We start from the raw sequence: 22771 nt of genomic DNA, 5'->3' as shown, positions 1-22771 counted from the left end.
GTGGGTGTTGATGACATGGAGGGGGGTGGGAGGGGGGAGCCCTCAGGGCCAGGGATGGGTAGGAGAGAAGCACTCGGGGCCAGGGATGAGTGGGAGGGGAGCGCTCAGGGCCGGGGATGGGTGGGAGGGGAGCACTCAGGGCCAGGGATGGGTGGGAGGGGAGCACTCAGGGCCAGGGATGGGTGGCAGGGGAGCACTCAGGGCCAGGGAGGGGTGGGAGGGAAGCACTCAGGGCCAGGGATGGGTGGGAGGGGAGCACTCAGGGCCAGGGATGGGTGGGAGGGGAGCACTCAGGGCCAGGGATGGGTGGGAGGGGGGAGCACTCAGGGCCAGGGATGGGTGGGAGGGGGGAGCACTCAGGGCCAGGGATGGGTGGGAGGGGAGCACTGAAGGTGTTTGGTTATAAAATGGAACATTAAAAACACCGAAAGTTTGTTTCTTAGGAGCTGTAGATTTGTTCAAACTTCTCCGAAGATGGGCAGGAACCAAGGAATGTAGTGTACATTTCTTGTCGGGATCACCACACAGAGGCGCTGGAAAAGGATATCGCAAGTACACTTCTAAGATTAACTAAGTGACACGAATGATGGTCACTATAGCCAAAGGTATACAGCAGTCATACACCTAACATACACCAGGTCAGAGAGCAAGAGGAGTTTAGAATGGAGTGATTTATCAAGGAGAAAAATACGGTGTATTTATTTTAAGTTGCTCTTACTGATATATTTAAGTTGCTCTTATTATATTTAAGTTGTATTGCAGGCGATGAGTCACAATAACGTGGCTAAAGTAAGTTGACCAGATCACACACTAGAAGGTGAAGGGACGACGACATTTCGGTCCGTCCTGGACCATTCTCAAGTCGATTGTCCCTTCGATTCGACTTTAGAATGGTCCAGGACGAATCGAAACGTCATCGTCCCTTCACCTTCTAGTGTGTGGCCTGGTCAACAAAGTTGCGTTTATTGTTATATTTAAGTTATATGTAGTAGTGGAAGAAGCTCACACATTCTACTGTTTTATCTCTGAGCTTATGTGGAGCAATAGGGGGTGAAGAGGGGAGGTGGGGATGCGGGGTAAGGTTGGTATAAGAGGGGATGAGGGTTAGGGGCGAGTAAGAGGGACGGAGAGTTGATTATAAGAATGACTGAGAGGAGCATCAAGAGGACCCGAGAGAGGGTGGGTGGGTTGCAGGGGTTCAGAGTGAGGAGCCTCGTTGGTGAAAGGTAAGGGGAGTAGGTGTAATAGAAGGGGGCAGGCGACCAGTGGCGTGGAAGGGGGCAGCTAGGCGACCAGTGGCGTGGAAGGGGGCAGGCGACCAGTGGCGTGGAAGGGGGCAGGCGACCAGTGGCGTGGAAGGGGGCAGGCGACCAGTGGCGTGGAAGGGGGCAGGCGACCAGTGGCGTGGAAGGGGGCAGGCGACCAGTGGCGTGGAAGGGGGCAGGCGACCAGTGGCGTGGAAGGGGGCGAGCGACCAGTGGCGTGGAAGGGGGCGGGCGACCAGTGGCGTGGAAGGGGGCAGGCGACCAGTGGCGTGGAAGGGGGCAGGCGACCAGTGGCGTGGAAGGGGGCAGGCGACCAGTGGCGTGGAAGGGGGCAGGCGACCAGTGGCGTGGAAGGGGGCAGGCGACCAGTGGCGTGGAAGGGGGCAGGCGACCAGTGGCGTGGAAGGGGGCAGGCGACCAGTGGCGTGGAAGGGGGCAGGCGACCAGTGGCGTGGAAGGGGGCAGGCGACCAGTGGCGTGGAAGGGGGCGAGCGACCAGTGGCGTGGAAGGGGGCGGGCGACCAGTGGCGTGGAAGGGGGCAGCTAGGCGACCAGTGGCGTGGAAGGGGGCAGGCGACCAGTGGCGTGGAAGGGGGCGGGCGACCAGTGGCGTGGAAGGGGGCGGGCGACCAGTGGCGTGGAAGGGGGCGGGCGACCAGTGGCGTGGAAGGGGGCGGGCGACCAGTGGCGTGGAAGGGGGCGGGCGACCAGTGGCGTGGAAGGGGGCGGGCGACCAGTGGCGTGGAAGGGGGCGGGCGACCAGTGGCGTGGAAGGGGGCGGGCGACCAGTGGCGTGGAAGGGGGCGGGCGACCAGTGGCGTGGAAGGGGGCGGGCGACCAGTGGCGTGGAAGGGGGCGGCGACCAGTGGCGTGGAAGGGGGCAGGCGACCAGTGGCGTGGAAGGGGGCGAGCGACCAGTGGCGTGGAAGGGGGCGGGCGACCGGTGGCGTGGAAGGGGGCGGGCGACCAGTGGCGTGGAAGGGGGCGGGCGACCAGTGGCGTGGAAGGGGGCGGGCGACCAGTGGCGTGGAAGGGGGCGGGCGACCAGTGGCGTGGAAGGGGGCGGGCGACCAGTGGCGTGGAAGGGGGCAGGCGACCAGTGGCGTGGAAGGGGGCGGGCGACCAGTGGCGTGGAAGGGGGCGGGCGACCAGTGGCGTGGAAGGGGGCGGGCGACCAGTGGCGTGGAAGGGGGCGGGCGACCAGTGGCGTGGAAGGGGGCGGGCGACCAGTGGCGTGGAAGGGGGCGGGCGACCAGTGGCGTGGAAGGGGGCGGGCGACCAGTGGCGTGGAAGGGGGCGGGCGACCTATAAAGTAAATTTTATTAATTTTGATCACATTATTGCAGAAGGCCTATTGGCCCATACGAGGCAGCTCCCGTTTATATATATATATATATATATATATATATATATATATATATATATATATATATATATATATATATATATATGAATGACACTACTTATTTCTATACTTATTTGTCTGTTTTTATTTAATAAAATAACCAATCTTACAAGAGTTGAATAAAATTTAATTAGAGTTGAACAGTGTTTTTGTGTAGATGGTTGTGTAGGGAGGGGGGAGGGCCCCCAGCACACGGGGGAGGGCCCCCAGCACACGGGGGAGGGCCCCCAGCACACGGGGGAGGGGGGAGGGCCCCCAGCACACGGGGGGAGGGGGGAGGGCCCCCAGCACACGGGGGAGGGGGGAGGGCCCCCAGCACACGGGGGGAGGGCCCCCAGCACACGGGGGAGGGGGGAGGGCCCCCAGCACACGGGGGAGGGGGGAGCTAGGGCCCCCAGCACACGGGGGAGGGGGGAGGGCCCCCAGCACACGGGGGAGGGCCCCCAGCACACGGGGGAGGGGGGAGGGCCCCCAGCACACGGGGGAGGGGGGAGGGCCCCCAGCACACGGGGGAGGGGGAGGGCCCCTAGCACACGGGGGAGGGGGGAGGGCCCCCAGCACACGGGGGAGGGGGGAGGGCCCCCAGCACACGGGGGAGGGGGGAGGGCCCCCAGCACACGGGGGAGGGCCCCCAGCACACGGGGGGAGGGGGGAGGGCCCCCAGCACACGGGGGAGGGGGGAGGGCCCCCAGCACACGGGGGAGGGGGGAGGGCCCCCAGCACACGGGGGAGGGGGGAGGGCCCCCAGCACACGGGGGAGGGGGGAGGGCCCCCAGCACACGGGGGAGGGGGGAGGGCCCCCAGCACACGGGGGAGGGGGGAGGGCCCCCAGCACACGGGGGAGGGGGGAGGGCCCCCAACACACGGGGGAGGGGGGAGGGCCCCCAGCACACGGGGGAGGGGGGAGGGCCCCAGCACACGGGGGAGGGGGGAGGGCCCCCAGCACACGGGGGAGGGGGGAGGGCCCATCACACGGGGGAGGGGGGCCCCCCAGCACACGGGGGAGGGCGGCCCCCCAGCACACGGGGGAGGGGGCCCCCCCAGCACACGGGGGGAGGGGTCCCCCCAGCATACGGGGGAGGGGACCCCCCCAGCACACGGGGGAGGGGTCCCCCCTGCACACGGGGGAGGGGGCCCCCCAGCACACGGGGGAGGGGGTCCCCCCAGCACACGGGGGAGGGGTCCCCCCAGCACACGGGGGAGGGGTCCCCCCTGCACACGGGGGAGGGGGGCCCCCCAGCACACGGGGGAGGGGTCCCCCAGCACACGGGGGAGGGGTCCCCCCAGCACACGGGGGAGGGGTCCCCCCAGCACACGGGGGAGGGGGCCCCGGTGTATGAACGTAACAATGTATGAGGGAAGGTGTTATAGAGCTTGGAATAGGCGTAATATAAAGAATGAGGGCGTGAACGAGTTGGGGATGCGGGTTGCTCAGGCGAGGGACATTGATGAGGGTAGGGAAGTGAGGGACATTGATGAGGGTAGGAGAATAAAGTATATTGATGAGGACAGACGATGGGCGCGGGTGGGGTGGGGGCAGGAGGGGGGATAGGATAACGGGTGATTGTATGGTCGCGATGGGGGGGGGGGGTTTGGTAGAAATTTACATGTCTGACATGTCCCTCTTTAATTCTGTGCGTTTAGCCTAATGAGAGCAGGTTAGGCCGCATCGAGGCCATTTACTGTGTGCCACCTCATTATTTACTCGCGGGGTAATGTGATCGCGCCTCAGGAAGTAATCGTTTTTGCTCTTGGTGATATATGTTGTCATTGCCCTTTAAACTCCTAATGGCCTTTTTAAGGGGTTAATGTGACCATTCCTATTCACTGTCAGAGGAAAAGTATAGGAAAAGCATGCAAATTACCCCCCCATTGGTTCCCATCCTCCGAACTCCCTCCTCATATAAAACACTTGGGCCGTCCCCTCTACTGTGGGGAGTCATAATCCCGGCGCGTGCGGTGATGTCCACCCCCCCCCCCTCCCATTACATCCCTCTCTCATTCCCTTACCTGTTCCACCAACTACGTCACCCTCCTTCCTCTCACCACCTCTCTCCTGTCATTATCCTTCTTCTTTGGTACCTTTATTTTTAGTATTGTTATTAACATGATCATTTATGCAACTACCCTAGGGAGTATGAAGGGTTATATAGTAATTACTCTCACACTCATGGATGTTTTTCTGCTTATATATATATATATATATATATATATATATATATATATATATATATATATATATATATATATATATATATATATATATATATATATATATATAGGTGCATCAGGGTGAAAGAAACTGCCCATTTGTTTCCGCCTCCACCGGGGATCGAACCCGGAACCTCAGACTACGAATCCGAAGCACTGTCCACTCAGCTGTCAGGCCCTTTCCCAGGTGTGCTGCGAACCCATCTGTGTTGCCGGCAATGCTTACCTGCCCGCCGCACTCTAGCTAATCATAACATTAACTCGAATGTTTTCGTGTTTATCTCACATATCTGCATATAAACACATGTCCAACTTGGAACAGCTTAGATAGCAGAAGACGTAAGGACTCATTATATGTTTCCTACTTTTACCTTTGAGATAAAACTTTAAATCATGTCGATATTTTTCCGAGAGCGTGACCTCTAGAAAGTTTTATAAGAGTTTGGTTCTGTTTGGTCGTGTTATGTTAGGGGTGTGCCTACCTACACTCCATTATAAACGAATGGTGCACTTAATTTGAGGGGAACTGCGAGGCGCGGCAGCATCTGGGTCGGTCAAGTGGGATGAGACGTCCAAACCTCACATCAGAAAATGAAGTTGGATAACACCAGCATGTTGAGTGAACGCTGGTTAGGATGCTGATCTTGCTCAGGGTAATGTTGTTCCACACTTGTTTCTCTACGACCATATCGAGAAACACTAAGATGAGAGCAGACTTTATTTGTAAATGACGTCTTCCCTGTGAAGACTGTATTCTGTATAATAAGAGATATACAGGACCTGTTGTTAGGTTTGGACAAAGCGGGAGGGAGGTGAGGTCGTGGAGGAATAAATTAATGTGAAAATTATACATTGTATTACGGGCTCACCATAGCCCGTGCTACATGGACACTTCGTCCTGAGTAGCTAAATCTTTAACAACAACATATACATTGTAACCTGCAACCTCTCACGTCCCTGACCTCACCCCCCCCCCCTTCACCCTCCTGGCTCCTACCCCCATTCTCACCTTATTAACCCTAGGCTACCTATTGACCATCTATGTAACTGATAATGCATGTTATCGGGGACAGAAAGCCTGTGTGTGTGTGTATACGTTAGGCTTGTATCAAGGTCCCCCTCCCCAGGATGCAACGCCCCAACAGTTACCTAACTCAAGGGTAACTATTTACTACTAGGTGAATACATCTATCAGGTGAAAGGAAACATGCCCAGCCATTTGTCACGCCAGGAAATCGAACCCGGGATCCTCGATTGTGAATAGTGAACGAAGCCAAGTGTACTACGTGACCCTTAACAGTTATCTACTCAGTTTTTTTTTTTAATTGAGCGGCAAGTGTCTTCGATTATTTTTGTAAATGTTCTAAATTTCTTTCCATCTCTACCTCACTTTATCTGTTTTCCATCTTCTTGCGGCACCCCTCTGTTTTTGCCGTCTTATTTTTTCCCCAACTATTCATACTTTTCCTCTCTGAATTTCCCCTCGCCCTGTTTACCCTCTACTTTGCCCATTTACATTTTTCCTCGCCGCACTTGCCTTTCTCCCCATAATAAAGCAAACATTGCAACAACCAGGAAACTGATAGGATGAATAATGAGAACCTTCAAAACAAGGGATGTCACACCAGTGACTCTTCACAGTACTGGTGCTATCTTGTCTGGAATATTGTCATGTTCTCTTTCAAGACGGGCAAGATTGCTGGAATTAAAGAATCAGCCTGGATGTGATAGCTATGTCGACCATCAAGCTACGAAGACATACAGCTTCACAAAGTCAGCAAGGCGGACAGCCCGCCTGCTTTCATAACTCTCACTGTATTTCCCACTAACAAACTTTCCTTCACCTATGCCTCTCCATTCTCTTTACTAAAAAAAAAAAAAAATAGCCAATAACCATGGAAGGCAGCAGGTCACACGGAGTAGAAAAACTCGAAAGTCCTCAACCGGTAATTAATCCTTGTGCGCTAGGCTGCTCCGTCCTGAGCTTAGCTGCTCCGTCCTCCTGTGCTCAGCTGCCCCATCTTGAGCTTAGCTGCACCGTCCTCCTGTGCTCAGCTGCCCCATCTTGAGCTTAGCCTCACCGTCCTCCTGTGCTCAACTGCCCCATCTTGAGCTTAGCCTCACCGTCCTCCTGTGCTCAACTGCCCCATCTTGAGCTTAGCCTCACCGTCCTCCTGTGCTCAACTGCCCCATCCTGTGCTCAGCCTCACCGTCCTCGTGTACTCAGCTCCTCCGTCCTGGCTGTGGTTTAGGCTTCCCCCATACACTTCACGCATCATTATGTCTCACTACATTGCAACCTTCGCCGCTATTAAGTCGGGTTTAGTATGCAGTAAAACGAGGCCGGCGCTCACCTCTCCTGCAGTGACCTCGTCTATATTTGAATATACTTGATTTTATTTAACCATTTATCTTGTATAATTGTCATGAATAATTTGACAAACTCATTTTAGAATACATATATTTTATACGTGAATATGGTTATCTTGAGATGATTGCAGGGCTTTAGTGTCCCCGCGGCCCGGTCCTCGACCAGGCCTCCACCCCCAGAAAGCAGCCCGTTACAGCTGACTAACTCCCAGGTACCTATTTACTGCTAGGTAACAAGGGCATTTAGGGTGAAAGAAACTTTGCCCATTTGTTTCTGCCTCGTGCGGGAATCGAACCCGCGCCACAGAATTAAGAGTCCTGCGCGCTTTCCACCAGGCTACGAGGCCCCTAAGAGACATTTGGTAGAGACATTTGGTAGACTGGTAGACATATTTGATAAATATAATAAATGTAAGTATCCAAAGAAGGCACCAAACCGGAAAGGCTATGTAGCACCACACTTGGGAGTTAAGCAGCTGCTACAAGCTGCATCCTGAGGATATGTGAGAGATATGTAGTAGATACGATAAGTGGCTAAATAGGTGAGAGTTAGTAAATTAGACAACTAACAGTTAGAGTGGCGGGTGTAAGAGCTATCAGCATGATCCTGCACACACAAACAGTAAAGACACATATACAACCCCGCCCCCCACGCCGTCCCACTGCCTGTCTACCTACTTACCTTCCTCATCCGGAGCTGGTTACCGAACCGTCTCATAACTCATGAATTTTTCGCATTGAATAGTTTTCCTATAATCTATTCTTTGTGAGAGTGTGTGTGGTGTAGGGAAGTATTGTGTGTGTGTGTGTGTGTGTGTGTGTGTGTGTGTGTGTGTGTGTGTGTGTGTGTGTGTGTGTGTGTGTGTGTGTGTGTTCGCCTAGTTGTGCTTGCGGGGGTTGAGCTTTGCTCTATCGGCCCGCCTCTCAACTGTCAATCAAATGTTACTAATTACTAACTAATTCCCCCCCCCCCCCCACAGGAAGCAGCCCGTAACAGCTGTTTAACTTCCAGGTACCTATTTACTGCTAGGTAACGGGCATCAGGGTGAAAGAAACTCTGCCCATTATGTTTGTCGCCGACGCCGGGAATCGAACCCGGGCCACAGGATTACGTGCCCAGCGTGCTGTCCACACAGCCACCGGCGCCCTAATGTGTGTGCTTGCCTAGTTGTGCTTGCGGGGATTGAGCTCTGGCTCTTTGGTCCCGCCTCTCAACTGTCAATCAACTAATGTACAGGTTCCTGAGCCTACTGGGCTCTATCATGTCTTACTTGAAACTGTGTGTAGTCAGTCTCCACCACATCACTTCCTAATGCATTCCACCTGTTAACTACTGACACTGAAAAAGTTCATTCTAACGTCCCTGTGGCTCATTTGGGTACTCAGTTTCCACCTGTGTCCCCTTGTTCGCATACCACCAGTGTTAAATAGTTTATCCTTATCTACTGTCAATTCCCCTGAGGATTTTGTAGGTAGTGATCATGTCTCCCGTTACCAGTTGCATAGTGCTCCTGGCAGTATGGGTTCGAGTCACTTCTGGGGTGTGGAGTTTTCAGTTGCATATACGCCTTGGGACCATTCAGGCTTGTTCGCATTTGTGTTGCTCACGTGGCTTCAAAAAATGAGGTGATTTGATAAAATACCATGCCCAAGATTACCATCAGAGCGCCAGCGGGATGATGGGGAAATAGCCTCGGCTACCATCATCTTTTGTCCGGTCGTGATGGTCGAGTGGTTAAGGTCTCCTGTACACCAATTGCATAGTGCTACTGCCAATATGGGTTCGAGTCACTTCTGGGGTGTGGAGTTTTCAGTTTATATATATATATATATATATATATATATATATATATATATATATATATATATATATATATATAATATATATATATATATATATATATATATATATATATATATATATATATATATATATAACGCATACGTCGACCGTGCTCTCAGCCACAGCTCAGAATGGAAGCAAGTCGACGAAGAACTCTGTAGGGCAAGGCAGGTCCTAGTCAATAACGGCTTCTCCAATGGTTTCATCGAAGACATCATAAGAAGGAAAGTGAAAAGCCATGCAACCTCCGAAGAGACAACTAACACAACACCTATACCCCCTATTAGACTATTTTACAGGAACTTCTTTTCCACAGCTCATAAAACAGAGGAAAGGGTCCTAAAAGATATTGTTAATAGAAACGTTATCCCTACAGACAAAAATCAGAGGATACAACTGACGATTTACTATAAAACCAGAAAAACGGCCAGCCTACTCATGAGAAACTCTCCAGACACAAAACAGAACGCTTTAAAAGAGACTAACGTCGTCTATGCCTTCAAATGCCCACTTGGGGACTGTAAGCTCCAAAAAACCCAGTATATAGGCAAGACAACAACATCTCTTTCTAGGCGTTTAACGATGCATAAACAACAGGGCTCCATTAAGGAACATATAATCTCTTCCCATAACCAAACCATCGCCAGAGAAATCCTAGTAAACAACACAGAAATCATCGATAGATACAGCGATAGCAGGCGGCTTGACGTTTGCGAGGCACTACACATCAAGAAGTCAACACCAGCAATCAACAGCCAATTATTGCACAACTATATTCTACCCACCTCAAGACTCCGCTCCAATATAGAAGCATCAAGAAATATGGACCAATAGGCTTTCTACAAACACTTCTATTCAATACCCATTGTTTCTGTTCTGTCTTGTGTTGATACTTTTAATACCCTATTAATATCCCCTAGTGTTCTGTCTTGTGTTAATGCCACATCACCCTTCCCACCTCACTCAAATGTAATGCCACATCACCCTTCCCACCTCACTCAAATGTAGATATAAAATCAGGGAAACGCAAGTTCTAATCAGTTGTGTATTTGTGAAGTCTTTGAAAATGTAATAAGTTTTACGAAACGCGCCCGTGTCGCGTCAGACTAGAAATAAAAATGAATTTTGGAGAAGTGATTTTTGATTTACCTCCAACAGTGAAGCGTAATGTACGAAAGATTGAGAAAATTCGTGTTAGAATTATTAATCTTACTTTTTCGGTCATATTTAATAATATATGTCTACAGGAAAGACTGCTACCAAAATATACTAATATATATATATATATATATATATATATATATATATATATATATATATATATATATATATATATATATATATATATATATAATTATTTATTTACTATATGGTTCTTCATTGTAATTCTGATATTCATACTTTAAATAGGATTATCTCGACGAGGCCAACGAAATATATTCTTTAAAAATAGTATTATTCTAAAACATTGGGAAGTAATGGCCTGGGAATTTTTTCCATGAATAACTCGATATTTTATTTTGTGAGTTAGAGAGATTTACGAGGAACAACGCTATGTGGATGTCATTCTATGTGAATGGTGCATGTTTCATGATCCACGAGCTTTGTCTGCCTGGCTCAGTGTGGCCTCTGCTGGTGGCACGAGGCTGGCACTGCCCGGCTAGGCTTAGGCATGTGGCTGCATGAGGCAGTGTCCGGCGCTGTCTGGAAGCGGCAGTGTCCAGCAAAGCATTGTCCTGTCCTGTTTGGGTGTGAGGGGGTGAGGTGGGGAGTGTTTGCTTGTTAGGGGCATGGGCGTGAGTGAGGGGTGTGTGGGTGTGAGGAGCATGGGCGTGACTGTAGGGTGTGGCGCAGAGGGCGACCAGAATTACCATCATTAACCTGCGGCTGGGAAGCCAGAGGCCGAGGGCCGCCGTCCCCTCCCCCCCTCACCCGGGCCGCCGTCCCCCCCCCCCTCACCCGGGCCGCCGCCGTCCCCCTTTCACCCGGGCCGCCGCCGTCCCCCCCCCCACCCGGGCCGCCGCCGTCCCCCCCCCCCCACCCGGGCCGCCGCCGTCCCCCCCCCCACCCGGGCCGCCGCCGTCCCCCTCTCACCCGGGCCGCCGCCGTCCCCACCCGGGCCGCCGCCGTCCCCCCCTCACCCGGGCCGCCGCCGTCCCCCTCTCACCCGGGCCGCCGCCATCCCCCCCTCTCACCCGGGCCGCCGCCGTCCCCCCCTCACCCGGGCCGCCGCCGTCTCCCTCTCACCCGGGCCGCCGCCGTCCCCCCCACCCGGGCCGCCACATCTCATCTTTAAACTTTACCATTTCAACACTTTTTCGTTTGCAACATAATGCATTGTGCCTGTTGACATGCTTGTTCATTGTCAAGTGGCGGACGTGCAATGGTCAAGGGTCATCACGGGACTGACCCCTGTGACATCAGTACAAGGGTCATCACGGGACTGACTCTAATGGTGTCAGTACAAAGTATAAGGACCATCACTGGACTGCTGTGACGTGAGCACAAAGATGATCACTGTATTAATGATTCTGTGACGTGAGTACAAGGATCATCACTGTATTAATGATCCTGTGACGTGAGTACAAGGATCATCACTGAAGTGTAATAGTGATGACCACATCTCAGGTCTCGGCGCCTTGCACTGTAAGAAGAACTGTTAATGTCTCTATTGTATCTTAATCATTATAGGCAGTTTACCCACAAGAACAGTACTGGAGACAGCAAGTGAACATCTAAATGCTCTAACTTACCCATTTAAACCAAGAGCGGGTTTTCTTTACCCTAATAAACGTTCACTTCTGACTGTTTGAAAATCTCCCTGAAAAGTGGGAAAGGAGTCGATTGTTCAAGTTTACTAACAAGGTAGGCCTAACGTGTAATAAACAGACGTCACCATACAGATGGACTCATCAAAATACATATCGCATAGGCCTCTCGATAACATGGAATTAATTTGTGTTGTTAAAGTGTTTGCACGTCCAAATGGTCACTTGTGTTGCTTCAATGTTTACATCCACATGATAGTATCACTTTCACGTGCGAGTGTTTCAGTGTGAGTTGAAGCCCTGCTGCTCTTTAAGTAGGCGTTATGATATAGAAGTAAGCAAATTACATACTGGAAGCAGGCTCTGTTACATACAGATAATTATTGTTTGCGGGTGTGTAATTGCTTGAATTATATTCCTAGGCCAGTTAATTACGATGTAATGACAGGTTTATTTATGTGTGTGTTTCCCTATTGAAGAATAATGGTTTAGTTTGGAAAATGTTACCTAGTAGTAAATAGGTACCTGGAAGTTTTAGACAGCTGTTACGGGTTGCTTCCTGGGGGTGTGTGTGTATGGGGGGGGGGGGGAGCGAAATAGTAGTTAGTAATGGTTGATGGATTGACAGTTGAGAGGCGGGAGTAAAGAGCCAGAGCTCAACCCTCGCAAGCACAAATAGGTGAGTACACACACACACACACACACACACACACACACACACACACACACACACACACACACACACACACACACACACACACACACACATACATACATATATGAAAGTTGGAAATACCTTAGTGTAAGAGTGGCCAGCGGGGGGCAGCGGGCTACAAGAAGAGATTGTGAAAACTAAATAAGCCAATTTAAACGGAAATTCGCCTAGAAATATTAAGAATAAAAATTATTGCATTATCTGACTAGGGGTTGAGCACTAGGTCAACCCTACAAGCACGTCTAAGTGTGCACACATTTATTTTCTGGAAAAGGTTTTCTTAATGATCATTACCAATTAACAACAGCAGCATTCTTTCACTTAAGATTTGTTTAGGATTTATTCTCTAACTTGTGTAATTTTCCTCTCCCTTCACGGATTGCTGGAATACTATTTCATTTAATTTTACATATAATTCAACACACACACCACAATAACGTGATATATCAAATGAACAAAGCCACAAGGCCCTCGTGGATTTGTTCATATGATATATCACGTTATTCACAAAGTAACTTGTGAGTAAGTTGTCACAAGTCAGGGAGCCAGAGGTAGAATTATTTGGTTGACAGAGCCCGAGTGCCTGGGGGGGGGGGGGAATTGTGAGAAACCTCGGCTAGGCTTCAGTGGAAGCCTCAGGAACATCGGGGGGGGGGGGGGGGGGCAGTAGTACCCCAGGTTGAAATTCTTATCCATGTCGTGGTACAGTTGACTAGAGCGCGTCTCTTCTTATCTTGAGGTTATCTTGAGATGATTTCGGGGCTTTTTAGTGTCCCCGCGGCCCGGTCCTCGACCAGGCCTCCACCCCCAGGAAGCAGCCCGTGACAGCCGACTAACACCCAGGTACCTATTTTACTGCTAGGTAACAGGGGCATAGGGTGAAAGAAACTCTGCCCATTGTTTCTCGCCGGCGCCTGGGATCGAACCCAGGACCACAAGTCCCGTGTGCTGTCCGCTCGGCCGACCGGCTCCCTTACTGGAGACATCCAGTGCATAGGTTCGAACGCTATTCAAGCCTCTTATGGATTTGTTCATATAATTCAACGTTAAACCTTACTGAAATATACAGTGAGCCTAGATTAAATACGTGACGTTTACTTTAAATGTTGTTGTTATTTAAGATTCGCTACTTGGAACAAAAACTTCCAAGTAGCACGGGCTATGGTGAGCCCGTAGTGGGCTTACCTGGCAAAGGAGCGGGGCTGTAACTCGTTACTCTAAATAAATACAAGTATATAAATAGTCTTGCGAGTCAAGTGTGGTGGCGCAATCAATATGCGTCACTCGCTGACCAGGCGACCATTACTTTGGTCAAGAGGGAATTGGACATGTTCCTGCAGGAAGTGCCCGATCAGCCAGGCTGTAATGGATATGTGGCTCTGCGGAAAAGCCTGTCCCCAGGACGGGGCTACGATAATAGGAGAACTTTGGAAAGCGAGTATACTTAACCTAGAGGTATAGGTAAACTGCTGTAGGTAATATACTACCTAAACTTGGCCTGGGTGTTGTGTGGGGAGGATTGCTGTCCTTCCAGCGGGAGGTAGTTGGTATGTTTAGGTCGATGGTATGGATGTTTAGAGAGAGATTATAGGAATGTTTTGGGAGATTGTGTTTATGCTTATTTAGGGAGATTGTTCGTACGTTTATAATGTTTATGGAGACTGTTAGTACGTTTTTGGATAGTTAGATAGTGCGTTTTTGTCCCTTGTTTTATGTGGGTGTTAAAGGTATTCTTGTAGTACACAGTCTCGCGGTGTGGACATGCTTAGGGCTTAGAGTCTTTGGGTTATGAAGGGATGTTAAGGATAGTGAGAATGTTGCGGCTGGTTGGTACCTGGTTGATGGGGTTCTGGGAGTTCTACTCCCCAAGCCCGGCCCGAGGCCAGGCTTGACTTGTGAGAGAGTGGTCCACCAGGCTGTTGCTTGGAGCGGCCCGCAGGCCCACATACCCACCACAGCCCGGTTGGTCCGGCACTCCTTGGAGGAAACAATCTAGTTTCCTCTTGAAGATGGCCACGGATGTTCCGGCAATATTTCTTATGCTCGCTGGGAGGGTATTGAACAGCCGTGGACCTCTGATGTTTATACAGTGTTCTCTGATTGTGCCTATGGCACCCCTGCTCTTCACTGGTTCTATTTTGTATTTTCTTCCATATCGTTCACTCCAGTACGTTGTTATTTTACTGTGTAGATTTGGGACCTGTCCCTCCAGTATTTTCCATGTGTATATTATTTGGTATCTCTCTCGTCTTCTTTCTAGTGAGTACATTTGGAGAGCTTTGAGACGATCCCAATAATTTAGGTGCTATATCGCGTCTATGCGTGCCGTATATGTTCTCTGTATTCCCTCTATTTCAGCAATTTCTCCTGTTCTGAAGGGGGAACAGATTGACGACCTTCTACGTCCTGAGTACTGTGAAGTACTGAAGTGAGTACTGAACAGTACACAAGACGGGACAACAGAAGTGACTTGAAGAGTACAACCATTGTGATGGGATCCCTGGATTTGAAAGTTCTCGTAATCCATCCGATCATTTTTCTGGCTGACGCAATATTTGCTTGGTTATGCTCCCTAAACGTTAGGTCGTCAGACATCATTATTCCCAAATCCTTTACATGCTGTTTTCCTACTATGGGCACATTTGATTGTGTTTTGTACCCTGTATTATGTTTAAGGTCGTCATTTTTACCGTACCTGAGTACCTGGAATTTATCACTGTTAAACAACATGTTATTTTATGATGCCCAGTCGTAAACTTTATTAATATCAGCTTGAAGTTTTTCAATGTCTTCAGCCGAGGTAATTTTCATACTGATTTTTGTGTCATCTGCAAAGGATGATACGAAACTGTGACTTGTATTTTTGTCTATATCAGATATGAGAATAAGGAAAAGCAGCTGAGCAAGAACTGTACCCTGAGGTACAGAGCTTTTTACTGCACTTGGACTAGATTTTATATGGTTGACCATTACTCGCCGAGTCCTGTTTGACAGAAAACTGAATATCCAGCGTCCTACTTTACCGGTTATTCCCATTGACTTCATTTTGTGTGCTATCACGCCATGGTCATATTTATCGAAAGCCTTTGCGAAGTCCGTGTATATCACATCATGAAGGTCATTGATCTCCATGAAATTGGTGACCTGACTCCTAATCACTCTCTCAAATACTTTTATTATGTACGACGTTAGTGCAACTGGTCTATAATTCTTTGCCAATGCTTTGCTCCCTCCCTTGCATCTGCATTTGTAAAGATGTTCGAAGTGAATAGAAAGGGAACGTAATGTTGTGAATGAGTTAATGCATTTAATCGGATGAATACAGAAATATGTAATGACTGGTAGCGTTAGGCTGTCTCATATTACAGTGGTAGAGCTTCAGGCTCAGGCTTGTGGGGTCGACGGTTCTAATCTCCTAGTGCCCAAGTGAATGAAACATGTTTATATATAATATATAATATTATATACATATATATAATATATATATATATATATATATATATATATATATATATATATATATATAATAATAATAATAATGTATATAATATGTGCAATATGTGCGTGTGTGTATAGTGATAGGTCTTTCTCTGTTCAATAACTGGAAGTACACCAGGGCCGTCGCCCTCCAGTTCTGAACCTCGGCGCTCTGTGGTAATTCCGTCTCGAGATACATATTGACTTCGACTGATAAGTGAAAGCCTGAGAGTGTAGTAAGGAAGAAGGGAACTGGAGGGAAAGGAGATTGATTAGCAGGGGAAGGGAAGATTATGGTGGTTGGTGGAGCGAGCTGACTAAGAACCTTAAGGAAGATCAAATTAGGAAGGGGAGTATAATGAAGGTAACTCTTATCTGATTGTTAAAGAAAGTGAAGAACTCTGAATATAACGTGATGAGAGAAGGAAGGAAATGGCAACATTGGAGAAGAGGAATGAGATGAATGGTGCGTGAAGAGAGGATGGAGGAGGGTGAAGGTCTTGTGGTATTGTTATGGAGGAAGGCTTCCCAAGATCCATCAATCAATAGTCCCACGCGAATATTACGGAGTAGGAGAGGTCAGGGTTGGAGAGGGTGCAGGAGTTTGGCCAGCACTGTGAGTGGTCAGGCTGCAGGGGAGGATAGGTCGCTGGGTAGAGATGGATGGTGTGGAGGGCAAGGCTGAAGCGTGGAAGAGATGGATGGTGTGGAGGGCAAGGCTGAAGCGTGGAAGAGATGGATGGTGTGGAGGGCAAGGCTGAAGCGTGGTAGAGATGGATGGTGTGGAGGGCAAGTACAAAGAAAATAAGATACTTATTTGTTTTGTCCCCATGTTGAGTTATCTTAGCTGGTCTGTGGCCGAGTTGGGCCATTCACAGCTTCGAGTTACTCCATCGTAAGACGACTCAGTCCACGTAAGACTCTGGCAAAGTGAAGACTTCTTATACGTGATCTATGCCTGCCATCTTACCCAGACATAAAGTGCACGAGCATCTCATTCCAGCTGTTGTGGCCCTCCGCTGGCCCTCGGAGCCTCTCCCTGGCCCCTTGAACCGGCACAACGTATGATGATGAGGGAGTGGGGGGGGGGGGGGGAAGAAGGACGAAGACTATGAGAAGGCGAAGAAGAAAGAGAAGAAATAGGACTTAAGTTTAGTTACCTACGCTTCAGCGTTAATTTATTTTCCTGTGTGTATCTTTCCTATGAGCATGTCTTTGTATTCCACCTGTGTTTCCTGTGAAAATAAAATACCTGTTAAAATACGTCTTTCGTCGTATTTTCATACTCTCCTGCCGGCTCCTCTCACCATTTGTTATTCTTTCCCTTTTCGTGTTTTTCTGCCTCATTTTACTTTTTTTCTGCCTCTTTCCAAAACATATATATGCATTTGCAAAAAAAAAATTGCAAAAACAATTTTGCAAAAAAAAATGTTTGCAAAAAAAAAAAAAAAAAAAAATAGCCTGCATGCCCACAAAACTGTTGTTTTGCTCTAAATTCTGTAATTCTAATTTGTATTTCTTTCCCTTTCTTAATCCTTTTCTCTCACATCATTATATTATTCTGCCAGCGCCCTCAGTTAGTCGTTGTCTCTTCCTACACTCCAATTCCCGAAGTTGTCCATCTTTTACACCCTAAAGAAGGTTATTTCCCCTCCCAGCGCCAGAGTTCCGCCAACCTGTCTCTGCCAGTGCTATTTCCTTCGTCATTTTCTTGGTATTGTTGGTGGTGCTGCAGTCCGTATGTCGGCCCCGTCCAGTCTTCCCTCCTCCTGCTCCTGCCTGCGTCACTCAGTGCTTCCCTGCCTTACCCACCGTCTTCACTCGCTTCTGTCTAAGAGACGAGGCACGTGATAGTTTCATGACTTGGGTAAACAGGAATTATAAGATTTTAACACAAATTAATCTCTCGGCATGGAATTTGGAATCTTGTTAAGTGCAGATAAGTGTGCAGACCCGGTACGTCACTAGTCGCGTGATGTTACTAACGGTATAAACACGCTGAAAAGTAATTTATATAGTGTCCAGAGGCCAGCCGGAGACACTTATGTTACCGTTGTAGGTCACGGGGCCTAAGAGTTGGACCCCTAACCGAGTGGAACACAGAGCATTAACAGCAACTCAGGCGGTAATAACTGTCTTCTAACTGGATAGTTGGAGCTCATTCTTGGAAGGCTTTTAACAGCCTATGTTGGATTACAAGCGCCAGCAGTGGTTCATCAGGCTGTCGACCAAGAGCCCTGTTGAAGAACTGGGCCGCGGGGAGTGATTTCAGGAATCACCAAGATAGGTAGGTAGGTAGGTAGGTATCCTACTACCACCATCCACCACCATCACATTGGCACCATCTACATCTTAAAAATTTTGAAGGATGCGGCTTTTCGTCCTCTTCTTCACCAAAATCATCTTTATTGGTAGGGGGAAGGTTGGCGGCCTTGGGACAGTAGTGATTTTGAACAGTAGCAGGTCGGTCTGCCTTGGAGTACTGTAGAGGGTTTTGGAAATAGAAAGTGGGTCAGTGGGGGTGTGCAAGTGGTACGGGCGGCCACGTTCGGTAGGGAGTGGATAGAGGAGTGGGTCGGGCGGTCTCTGTCTCCTCATCAGGACTCCACCGTCGGGGGGGACTCACCACTTTAATTCCAAACGTATCGATTGGCGAGAGGGAGGGATGGAGAAGTGGAGACAGTGGGACGGATGACAGCTGGCCACGTCGTATTGATTGGCGGTGCGGCCGCATGGACCCCTACCATACCACAGTAGACTGGTATATTAGTACCTCCCCTGGCCAGGAGGTGGGGGTACCTGCCCATACTCCAAATGGGTTACAAAAAAATAAGTCTTGGATCGCCTGAAGAATCGCCACCACAGCCTTCACCAGAAGGAATCACTACCCCACCCCTCACCACTTGAAGAACCACCACCACAGCCCCGGAGAGTAAACCGAATCAACCAGGCTGTGACTCATACGTCAGGCCGCGTCCAACAGCCTAGTTGACCAGTCCAGCAACGAGGAGGCCTGGTCGACAGCCGGGCCGCGGGGACGCTAAACCCCGAAGTCATCTCAAGGCTACCTCAAGGTAAGGTAAGGTAGCCCTTACCACGTACCACCAGAACACTTTCTGGCCAGCCGGTTCTTCATACGACCTGAAGACTTTTAGTAAATTGATTAAGTTGAATTCATGCCATAAATTAATTTTTATATATATATATATATATATATATATATATATATATATATATATATATATATATATATATATATATATATATATATATATTTATTTATTATTATTTTCCCGTGGAGAAAGGTGTCACTAAAAATGTACACAACACAAGACTTCACTTGTATTAACCATAGCAGGTGTAGTGTTTTCACTTCACTTGGCCTTCATAACCCCGAGCGTACATACACAAATATTTTTGTGACTAGTACTGTTGTTTGTGTTCCCCTGCAGGTTATGGCATGGGGCCAATCAGCGTGATTTAGCGCGTTTTTATTGTATGGCAAACTGCTACACACACACCACACCACACCACACAGTGTGTGTAGCAGTGACCACAGGCGCGCGCGCGCGCACACACACACACACACACACACACACACACACACACACACACACACACACACACACACACACACACACACACACACACACACACACACACAAGATAGGTGTAGGGAGCAGGAGGCCAGATACAAGGTATCATCTGGGAGAGGAAATTCTTCAGGAGTCAGAGAAGGAAAAAGACTTGGGGGTTGATATCACGCCAGACCTGTCTCCTGCAGCACATATCAAGCGGATAACATCAGCGGCATATGCCAGGCTGGCCAACATACGAACGGCATTCAGAAATTTGTGTAAAGAATCATTCAGAACTTTGTATACCACATATGTCAGGCCAATCCTGGAGTATGCAGCCCCAGCATGGAGTCCATATCTAGTCAAGGATAAGACTAAACTGGAAAAGGTTCAAAGGTTTGCCACCAGACTAGTACCCGAGCTGAGAGGTATGAGCTACGAGGAGAGACTACGGGAATTAAACCTCACTTCGCTGGAAGACAGAAGAGTTAGGGGGGGACATGATCACCACATTCAAGATTCTGAAGGGGATTGATAGGGTAGATAAAGACAGTCTATTTAACACAAGGGGAACACGCACAAGGGGACACAGGTGGAAACTGAGTGCCCAAATGAGCCACAGAGATATTAGAAAGAACTTTTTTAGTGTCAGAGTGGTTGACAAATGGAATGCATTAGGGGGTGATGTGGTGGAGGCTGACTCCATACACAGTTTCAAGTGTAGATATGACAGAGCCCGATAGGCTCAGGAATCTGTACACCTGTTGATTGACGGTTGAGAGGCGGGACCAAAGAGCCAGAGCTCAACCCCCGCAAACACAACTAGGTGAGTACAACTAGGTGAGTACACACACACACAAACTTCCTGGTTAGGAAGTATTCTTTTAGCGTGCGGGTAGTGGAAAAATGAAATGCACTTAAGGAACAGGTTGTGGAAGCCAACTCTATTCATAATTTTAAGACTAGATATGATCGGGAAATGGGACAGGAGTCATTGCTGTAAACAACCGATGGCTAGAAAGGCGGGATCCAAAAGTCGATGCTCGATCCTGCAAGCACAAATAGGTAAGTACACACAGGGCCTCGCTGGCTGTGTACAGCGCTCTGAGGTCGTAGTACTAGGTGCCTGGGTTCGATCCGCGACAGAAGCAGAAACAAATGGGCAGAGTTTCTTTCACCCTGATGCGTCTGTTCACCTAACAGTAAATAGGTACCTGGGAGCTGCTACGACAGCTGCTACGGGCTGCTTCCTGGGGATGTGTTCGTGTGTAAAAGAGAAATATATGTAGTAGACATAATGCAGGAAAAATAAAATTGGTTAGAAAGGCAGAGTCCAAGAGCTAATAGCTCGATTCTTTAGATACAAATAGTAAATACACGCACGCACGCACGCGAAAGATATGTTATCGGTGAAGGGGTTGATTCTGATGCTTCTAATTGCTTATGCGACATATTTATATGCATATACAGTATAGACAACTAAGAACTCAGGTATGTTTATGAAACGTGAATTAAATTAATGTCATAACAACATTTAGTAATATGTTGAGGGTCGCTGTACTAAATCACGCCTTTGCTCCGGTCAGCTATTTACACAAGAAGTAAGCATAATTACTCGCAGGAATGTTTGTGTAAAGCAGGATAGAAAAAACAACCTAAATAGCCGACAAAAGCTTCTCACCAACTTTTATGTAAACATCTTGCCAATTGTGGCTCTTTATAAACATTGTTGGGGGGGGGGGGGCACGTGGTCTGGGTGGTGGTGGTTTAAACATCTCCCACTGGTATATGTTCACACTGGGACGTCTCCCACTGGTATGCTCACGCTGGGACGTCTCCCACTGGTATGCTCACGCTGGGACGTCTCCCACTGGTATGCTCGCACTGGGACGTCTCCCACTGGAATGCTCGCACTGGGACGTCTCCCACTGGTATGCTCGCACTGGGACGTCTCCCACTGGTATGCTCGCACTGGGACGTCTCCCACTGGTATGCTCGCACTGGGACGTCTCCCACTGGTATGCTCGCACTGGGACGTCTCCCACTGGTATGCTCGCACTGGGACGTCTCCCACTGGTATGCTCGCACTGGGACGTCTCCCACTGGTATGCTCGCACTGGGACGTCTCCCACTGGTATGCTCGCACTGGGACGTCTCCCACTGGTATGCTCGCACTGGGACGTCTCCCACTGGTATGCTCGCACTGGGACGTCTCCCACTGGTATGCTCGCACTGGGACGTCTCCCACTGGTATGCTCGCACTGGGACGTCTCCCACTGGTATGCTCGCACTGGGACGTCTCCCACTGGTATGCTCGCACTGGGACGTCTCCCACTGGTATGCTCGCACTGGGACGTCTCCCACTGGTATGCTCGCACTGGGACGTCTCCCACTGGTATGCTCGCACTGGGACGTCTCCCACTGGTATGCTCGCACTGGGACGTCTCCCACTGGTATGCTCGCAGTGGGACGTCTCCCACTGGTATGCTCGCAGTGGGACGTCTCCCACTGGAATGCTTGGTGCCTGAAGCACGGGAGTACATGAGGTAACGCTGGTGAATGAGGACAGACGGAGCCCATTAGCATGGCTCTAAGAATAATGGCAGTTGTAAAAATTGAGCTGAAACGCGGCACTAACATCGCACATCATGAAAACATTTAATGGAATGCTTCGGACCTATCAGGAGTAACCGCTATGCCATTACGACTATATAGCATTGGGAAGGGATCAGAATAAGGATTTGGTATGGGACGGGGGGGAAGGAATGGTGCACAACCACTTGGACAATCGAGGATTGAACGCCGACCTGCATGAAGCTTCGGAGTGAGCGTACAAAACGTCTGCACACTCCAAACCAATATGGTCAGCTGATGAACCACAATAATATTGTTTTGGGTGCGCTAGAAGACATGCGGAATGCCGGGATAATATGTAGATTCTCTAAAGCCTTCGACAAATGGGATCACATACAATATTCTAAAATAATATAATATGAAGAATGGAGATGAATCTTCAGTCGATCCTATAGTGAACAATGAAAAATGAGGAGCTTTCGTTGTGGAGAGCTCTGTCCTGGTTTACACCATTTGAAAGGAATTATTACCTCACAGGGCAGAACAGGCTGCAGGCTTCTATCAT

General features: G+C 49.2%; 1 protein-coding gene across 1 annotated transcript; it reads right to left on the bottom strand.

The window, feature by feature from the left end:
- Window positions 1–1198: 1198 nt before the first annotated feature.
- LOC123774519 (uncharacterized) lies at window positions 1199–22272 on the bottom strand. The gene is made up of 2 exons (XM_069304135.1): window positions 21458–22272; window positions 1199–2570 (listed from the first exon to the last, which is right to left on the bottom strand). The coding sequence occupies exons 1-2, from the start codon at window positions 22270–22272 to the stop codon at window positions 1199–1201; spliced, it is 2187 nt and encodes a 728-aa protein (XP_069160236.1).
- Between the last annotated feature and the right edge of the window lie 499 nt (window positions 22273–22771).

This window comes from Procambarus clarkii, chromosome 51 (assembly GCF_040958095.1).
Source record: "Procambarus clarkii isolate CNS0578487 chromosome 51, FALCON_Pclarkii_2.0, whole genome shotgun sequence".
NCBI lineage: Eukaryota > Metazoa > Arthropoda > Malacostraca > Decapoda > Cambaridae > Procambarus > Procambarus clarkii.
The sequence above is the reverse complement of the archived record's forward strand: the minus strand, read 5'-3'. Positions and strand labels throughout refer to the sequence as shown.